At 42.7% G+C, this 8,353-nt stretch overlaps 1 protein-coding gene across 1 annotated transcript; it reads left to right on the plus strand.

Annotated features, from left to right (window-relative positions):
• The first annotated feature begins 812 nt into the window (after window positions 1-812).
• On the plus strand, window positions 813-4,643 carry LOC143103243 (uncharacterized). Its single transcript, XM_076267062.1, has 3 exons — window positions 813-2,147; window positions 2,328-2,382; window positions 4,495-4,643. The coding sequence occupies exons 1-3, from the start codon at window positions 990-992 to the stop codon at window positions 4,638-4,640; spliced, it is 1,359 nt and encodes a 452-aa protein (XP_076123177.1). The 5' UTR covers window positions 813-989; the 3' UTR covers window positions 4,641-4,643.
• Window positions 4,644-8,353: the final 3,710 nt, after the last annotated feature.

Consider the following 8,353-nt stretch of genomic DNA (forward strand, 5'->3'; position numbering starts at 1 on the left):
TCAGATGAATGCCTTCGAGGCAGTTACTAATGTGCTCGTTGGTTCAGTGCGAAGCTACACCTCCTTGCAATCATATACTACAGATATTTACAATGATGAATTGCAAGGAATGCCATGGAAAGACTTTGCCTCCAGAGATATGGATGCTCTTGTCACAGATATAGTTGATCAGTTTGTGAGCGACATACAGATGACTACACTCCTTTCAGCTTCTCCTGACCAAGTGGGCACCCGCTCATTTGAAACCAAGCTGGCAACTTTGAAGAACAAGCTTGCCACCTCAAATAACCAATTCATTATCTCAGCCTCAAACATGTATGAAAATGTACTGACTAAAGTTGGTAAGTTTTTTGCTCAGTGCTCTTCCTTGTGTAACATCCCGGGAAAGCAGGCAGATGATGAGCCTGTGATGGACGGTCCATGCTTAAGTAGTCTCGAAACTACTCAGAGCATTGATGATACTCTGCTTGCCAACCCTCTCATTCACAAGAAAGACATTAAAGACATGGTTGACCTTGATGGCTGCACCAGAGAAATCATGTCAGAGCTTTTCATGGTGCTGAACGAAGAGAATGCAAAGGAGGACGCTGCCAACATTTCAGAGAAACTGTCCACCATCTCACTGGCAGACAAGGTAGTTGACTCAATCATTCCAAATTTGACTGATGAAAAAGATTCTGATCGATCAATCTGCCCACAAGGACTGTAATGATTCGCCAGACTCATTATCTAAATTGATTGAGGAAGTATTCGGAGAGGAGGGTGCTCAGACAAATGCTATAATGTCAGTCAATAAGGTGTTGCTTCAGTCAACCACTAACCTCTCAAGGCTTACCACCTCCTCACTCAACCCTACCTCTGGGAATGTCCATGGGGTTGTGTCTGAAACAGAGATAACTACAGAGGGTACCCTTGAGAGAGAAACCAGCACTGATGTGGACAATGCCCATGCTTGCATTACCCGACAAGCAGTTGCAAGTGTGGTCAAAATGGTTAATGAAAAGATTAATTCAGAGAATGGTGGGTGTTCTTCATCAGAAATGCAGGATGGAGGACTCCACACAGTTGCTAAAAAGCTCTCGAGATCTCGTTCACAGGAAACCATTAACTACTTTACCCATGACTTTGTTGATCAAGTCTGTGGACTTTTCTTGAGCAGCAACAGAGTGGCTGCTCACAAGTTTGCTTCAGACAGCGTGCTTTTGGAGATGGGGCACTGCAGTGCATCAAGGAGGCACAATGTCTCTCAGCTTGTGGAGATCTATGCTAAGGAGACAGTGAAACACTACCTGCTCCCTCACTTCAATCTGCCTTTTTCATGGGGCATTAATCAGGGAGGCTCCTCATGGCCTGCTTCAGCTCCAGTGTGCCTTCCCAGCTCTGGAACAGCACTCAATGAACAAACTGCACCAATGGGCTCTAGGTCCCCTTCAAAAATACTTTGTGACATAGTGAACCTTGTCATTAAAGCTATGGTCAGCGATGTTATGAACAGCCTATCACTGCCAATAGAGTCTGGCAAGAATAAAGACCAGTTAGGTCATTCACTTAAACCCTGTTGGGAGAATCTTCTGAGCACCGAGAGCTCAGCTGCCTTACCTCAAGAACTGGGTTTCCACAGAGACGAAGACGACATTCCTTTCCCATTCCCCAAGATCATGCCTGTGGACTCTGACAACTACGCTGGTTTGGTCACTCTGCTGGTTGTACGGCTGCTGATGCAGACTAAAGGTCAGGGACTGCAGTCCGAAGACCTGCTGGAGAGATCCAGACAACTGGTTGACAAAATCCTGTATGTCTTTGATATTGTGTCAGGGAGTTCTAGAAATGACCCCTATCCTCTCAACATCAGGATCCACAGGGTCTTCCGAATTGTCTACGGTGACCTCTTAAGGGAATTTGGCACTGAAGAGATCCTTTTGAAAGCAATGGTCAGAGAGGATCCTACCTTTGAGAAAACCTTGGTGTCTTCCCTCACTAAACAGCTCCTGCAGATTTGCAAGGAAGCTGAAAATGTCCCACCTGCTTCATCAAAGGAGAAAGTGGAGGCCAAGGCAGATTCCAGTGGTCCTGGAATGAAGATAAAGAACAAGAAAGGAATTCTTAAACTCTTCTCAAGAATTCCAAAACTGAAGATCTTCCAGAAGGTAATTACTTTGCAAACAACACACATACATTTCTTTGACTGCTTGAAATTGTATAATTGTTACATCTATCTGAAGTTTTAGCCAAAACATGTTTAATTTGTTAGGACCAATACAAATAAAATTGAGTACTGCTTATAGAAAAATAGGTATTAATAAATTGGTAATGCCTGTTTCAATTAGAAATCCAAATCAGGCAGCATGGAAGATCGCCAGGCCTCCAAAAAGGGACAACTCGGTAAGTTTACCAGTCTCACTTTGCATATAAGGTGCAATCAGGGAGCAGTCTAAATCTCCCATAAGTAGGGTTGGGCACCGAAACACGGTTCTAATATGGCACCGGTGCCGACACAAACGGTAGTAACTGCATAGAATAACAACGTGGATTTCGGTGCCTCATTTCGGTGCTTAAATAGCTTTTTTATTTTATTTTTTTAATACGAGGCATCACTGCATGTCATGCGCCATCTCTAACGTCTTGCTCTGATAGCAACACATCCAGATACAGTTAGCTAACATATGATAAACACTGGATGTATAAACCAGAGGGGTGCACCACATGACTGGACAGTGTTTGACAGCTTGCGTGAGCCCAAGTAGCTTACTTTAAAGCGATATCGCGAGCTCCTGTCAAAATCTAGCAGTGGGCCTAACTACACACAAGCAAAAGGCTATGAAACAACATCAACAGTAGGCTAGCCTAGCCTATATACAATATCCTTGCTAATGTGCTAACTGACATTTATTTGAAATGTTATCAGCAAAGTTGTAAGGTGAAAACTTTATTTCACGGTGTGTTAAACAACATAATGGCATGATATTAATCTTTCATGTGCATGAGGTCCATATAGCATCACAATGAATATGAAGATCATGTTAAAAGTTAGCTGGCAAAAACAAATATGTAGGTTACATACCTGATGTCACTGAGCTGTCAAAGAGGCTACGAAACCATCTCCGTACGTTATCGCTAATTAAACTCAGCTGACTGGTGTTAACGCATAGCCATAGTTGCTGTTAAAATGCCTTCTGCTGGGAATCTTAACACTTCAACACCGACATGTAGCCTAACATGTTCAAAACTACTGCGTGTTATGGGTTAAGACATACAATTTCTTGAAGCATTTGGCAACACACTAAATTAACTGGAAAGTAGAGTCCCTGTTAGATTAGCTTGCTTGCAAATGCCGTTGTCCATGACCTGGCAGTTTTATGGAGAGCGGTTTTAACATACCTTATGGCAAATCGCCTACACTGGGTAAACTTGAAAGCAGAGTTTACCATTGTGTGTGCATGCATGGCAAGCTGTTTTACATTTAAATGTATTATTCATAGGAGCAATGACATATTGATAGTAAATTGAATATAACAGTTCAATTTCATGTTCAAATTTGTCTCATCAATAAAAAAAAGCAATTCATGCTTTAGACCATTTTAATTTAAAATATTTTAAAAACAAAGTACCGGTTCAGGCACAGTTTCGGCACCGGCACCGTTTTAAAAGTATCGTTTTAGCACCGGTATCGGATAAAACCCAAACGATACCCAACCCTACCCATAAGTGTATCTCGAACAATCTCGAAAGATGATGAAAGAGAATAAAGGGGTACTTGGTGTAACACCAGTTCTCTGAAACTTTGAGTGTAGAGTTTCACAATGAGGATAATACTATCTATATTTCCAGTGTGCGGGGATGTAGGGCATTTGCACAGCCTACTGCACTGCCACAACCTACTGTAACCTAGACTTTCTCTAAAGGAGAATCGATTTCCTTCTCTAAGAAAGTGTGTTTAAGAGACAATTATACCACTTAACAATGGGGGTCTCATGGCAAACTGAAATCTGTAGCCCTTTGCTATCGTTCTTGTCCCAGATTCAGGACCTGACATAGCTTGGGACTTTCTTGGCATTGTCTGCAGTTATCCACTTCTGTAGCATACTTGAATCCCATGCACACTACTAAAAAGGGATGGAAATCCCTGGCTGCAACAAAGGCACTGCAGGTGGCTGGGCAGGCTTGTGCCTGCTGGTCCTCAGACAGAGCAGAGCTAGGTGGGCAGCCCAGAGGCTGGAGTGCGACTGAGCGATGAGATAGAATGGCAAGGTGGTAGCCGGTATGAGTAGTAATACCAGCAAGCCGTCTAAGCTTCTGGCAGGTTTCGTTCACAGCTGCATGCTGACCGTAATCTTTGCAATCACGCCCAGCAGTGATCTGTTGGGTCTCTGTAGAAGTGATTAGATGCTTCTACAGAGGTCGGGTATGGATTTCCCTCCCACAGGTGGATCTTGAACACGAGAACTTGTCTCCCTATCTGATCTCATTTCCTTTCCTCTCTCCCCTCCTTCTCAGATCCCACTGCCAGCGCTGTTCCCCTCAGTGAGAGTGCTGCCTCCTCAGAGCACAGGACAGGAGAGTGCAAGACCAGCACAGGCTTCTCCCTCTTCAAGAGACTCTCTGTCATCATGAGGAGGAAGTCCAGGGTCAGCCCTGTGTAACCAACTCATAACCCCTCAAAACATCTCAGTACTATTAAGTGTCTATCTTAATCAAACTAATTCACATCTTTATCGCTACATATTTTTCCCCATTCTCTTAACCTAACCAAAAGCATAATAAAAATCACCTGAGCATTCATATCATTGTCATTTCCTTTCATTTTCTGTTTGCCCTGTGTGCATGTGCGGTTGGTGAAATTTTCACCACACATTAAAAATCCAAACTAAGAGTTATGTGTAATAAAGTGGAATGACACAGGAAAAAAATAATGAACTGAAATTTCTTCAATACTTATGGAAAAGCCTTTGTTTGTAATGACAGCTTCAAGACATTTCCTGTGTGTCATTTACGGGCGATAGAGGGAGTTACTCATTTTGGCACCCCTAAACTGGGTGTTTCTTATGTATACAACTCTTGCGTGCATCCGGCCACTGACTTTCCAGCTGGGTCTCCAACATGTCGCTCTCAAGCTCAGTCGCTTGCCGCCTTGCCAGAGCTTGCCAGAGGCTAAAACACGCTACTACATTTAAACACAATTGTTGCCGCAACTCGAGGCATTCCAGCCTACGAAATTAATAAAAAGTAAATCATGCATAATTTAAAAATAACTCAATAGGCTACTTGGCTACGCAATAAGGTTTCCATTACAGCACCGCATTCAATGAACGCATGAAAGCGGATGGTTTGTTTAAAATCCCGACACTCTTTCAAGTACATGGAACGTAGGGCTAATAGTGATCATCAAATACCTCCCCAGATTTCAGTGCTCATCAGTCCCAACATTTAACAATATAATCAAACAGTCCAAAAGTAAATATCAAACTAAACCGAAAATGTCATGCTTTTAAAGACCTACTAGTATGCCGCTCCAAGAAACGCATGTCTCAAAATAAAACTCGCATAAGAAATAAAGGGCTCTCTCTCCTGCCCCTAAAGGCCTGTACTTTGTCTTAAGACCCCAACCATAATTTGAGGATTTACAGTATCTAAGTAGACAAACTGGCTTCATCCAACAGAGTGAATACGAGATTGTGCAGTCTTAGCTGTGGTTAGTGACGTGATGCTGTTAATGGGGAGTTTTACATAGCCTAGCGTAAACCTATAGGTTATTATTTATTTGGCGTACCTATAAGGCTTTTTTCCTTATCAAAAGTGAGGGGGACGACTGATCTCTTCAACACTGCGGGGGATTTGCCGCTTGTCGCTGTGTGTGTGACAGAAGCGGAATGAGAGAATGCGTGTAACAAAAAAAAAGCTTACGAACAATTTACGCGCAAATGGGAGAATCCAATGAAAATGACAATGAATGACTAAACAGATGCTGAAAACAGCACTGGTAATTTGCGTCTGTCGACCCTTCTACCTGCCCCGTGAGTTTACTTCGGTAATATTCAACGCTGTCTACATTCCTCCACAAGCCAACACAGATGCTGCGGTTTCAGAATTGCAAGAAGTGTTAAATAGATGTAGCCCTTTTGTCGAGATTACCCCCACGACAAGGCATAAACCTGAGTTCTATAGTTGTCACCTGGATAATTTACTAAACTACTTTGAGTATTCAAAGTGAGTGGAGATCACAAACAATGTTACAGTATAATTTAAAGCAATTTATTTTCCCTAGCCAGGGTAAATGCAGGTAAGTTTTTCAGTGTTAGAACGTATACTAAGGTTAGGCCTCTGTGTAAGGAAATAATCACATTGCGCTAAAGTAATGCTGTTCCGCCAGTGAATAATTATCAACAACTAAAAATAGTCAGCACATCTCCCCTATGGGCAATCACTGACACTAGCAATACTGGCTTTAGTACATACTAGCAAAGCAAAAGATCTTTACAGGAATCCTCTCAAAAAAAACAGTCTCTAGTAAGGATCCTATTTACTGTCATCAAACACAAATAGTTGTCTCCTCCTCCCTAGTTTCAGTTATACCCTCACAAAGAGCACAGGCACATATACAACGAATAAAATTACAACAGCCGGCATGTAAAACAAACAAAAAAAACAGACATAACCCCCGTTGCAGGCCTGATAATGTTCACTGGTCCACTCAATGAGTGTTACTCACGAACACCGCGACATTGGTGTGCACCCCCACGGCGTCGGTGTAGCGTTCAGTAACTGAAGTTTTCCAATCCCTCGTGGCTGAATGGAACTGCTAACCTTCCGGTAGTTAGCAGCGCTATTCAGTGGCGTGGCTCCCACGTTGGCCAACTCAAAGGAACCACGAGTGCTCTGGTGACTCGTGGCGCTGTTTGAGCAGCAATGTTTCCCGTCTACACTACTTGTTATAATCCAATAAACATGCACAAACAGCTAACTTCTGGGTAAGCTGTAGGCTCAGTGATTTACCTAGCAAGCTACTACCTGAACAACATTACTGGCGGTAGTAACGTTACAGTAAGGGAAAAAATAACTTTACCGTCCTTAACTATTAAAAAACAAAGCACCTAAGAGGCTATGCAAAATCAAAATGCTTCTATCCTAAACGACTCACCCCTGGCTTAGCCTATTACTCAATTATCCTGATATTGGTAAACTAATAAGGTGCTCAAGCACACATGGCCATCTTCATCCCTCGTTGTCCTCAACGAAGCTAGATCATCTCTCTCCTTCCATTGCTAAGACCCTCCCCTAAACCAATGAGAATTTGCCATGACTGATTGTTAGATTTTTCCACCAATTAAGCACTATTCCACCTTACTAACAAGTTAGGTTGCTTTCCTACATAATGTAACCGTCAACTATTTTAAATGATGACTATTTAAATGATCCTATGAAAATGCTCATGCGAAAATGTTCATGCAAAACCTGTGGCTTAACTGTTTGATTTAGTTATACATTTGAACATGTCCCCTCTCTGTATTTATCTCCTGTATAATAAAGCAATGTTTTTGATTACTTTTTATCTGTGCAAATTATTTAATTATCTGTGTGTATTTACCCATTGAACCTAAGAATATAAAATATATATCTTAGCTTGATATAGCCTTCGAAACCTCAGGGTATACCCGGGCTTCACTCTCCCCCTTCTAAACGTCTGAATGTCCTCATCAGACTACATTTTATTTTGTAGCTATCTGTAAGGGTAAAGATTCTACCCCCTCGCACCTGGAGAGGTATTATCATATGTCACACCTTATAAAATTGTTTAACAGACTACTAAGGCTATTGCTTCAGCTTTAAGTCTATACATCCCGACCCTGGTGCTACAGGATTGAGGTGAATAGTGAAACTCTGCAGATCTGCTCCGCCATATTCCTGAGTGATGTGGATTCGCAATCCTCTATGGACCACCACCACTGGCTTGTCAGTGGGCTGGCCAGGTAAGTCATAGTTTAAACGAATCACAGGTTTAACCTGCCGTTTGCTGACAAGGCCATCTGACTGTGCATCATCACTATTGTTGGGGCCAGCTGCTGGATGAATCTCACTATCAATTGTGTCCCCCTCCAAGTGTTCTGCTGGGAATAAAGTAGGGTCCATCTGATGGTCCGTAGTAGAGATAGGTTCTTGCACTGACTCAGTGCTCCCTTCCAATTCTGGCATTTCTTCCTCATTACCTGACAATGTGTCCGCTGTACCCTCTGCACTCTGCAGCTCCCGCTTCGAGGCCACGTGGCTGTCGTTCCTCTGTGAACTTATGTTCGGTGCAGGGGCTGGAAAATGCAAAGGTCCCTCATCTTCTGACTCAGACGTTTCCTGATCTACATCC

This window comes from Alosa pseudoharengus, unplaced genomic scaffold, assembly GCF_046254945.1.
Source record: "Alosa pseudoharengus isolate Yale_2024_CS ecotype anadromous, Long Island Sound unplaced genomic scaffold, YU_APseudo_1.1 YU_APseudo_1.1_scf_4, whole genome shotgun sequence".
Classification (NCBI taxonomy): Eukaryota; Metazoa; Chordata; class Actinopteri; order Clupeiformes; family Clupeidae; genus Alosa; species Alosa pseudoharengus.

Excerpts from the sequence above, each read along its gene's own strand:
- LOC143103243 (XM_076267062.1), top strand. The coding sequence starts at position 990 with ATGGTTAATGAAAAGATTAATTCAGAGAATGGTGGGTGTTCTTCATCA. Across the intron at positions 2,148-2,327 it reads AACTGAAGATCTTCCAGAAG|AAATCCAAATCAGGCAGCAT; the intron begins GTAATTACTTTG and ends TGTTTCAATTAG. Across the intron at positions 2,383-4,494 it reads CTCCAAAAAGGGACAACTCG|ATCCCACTGCCAGCGCTGTT; the intron begins GTAAGTTTACCA and ends CCTCCTTCTCAG.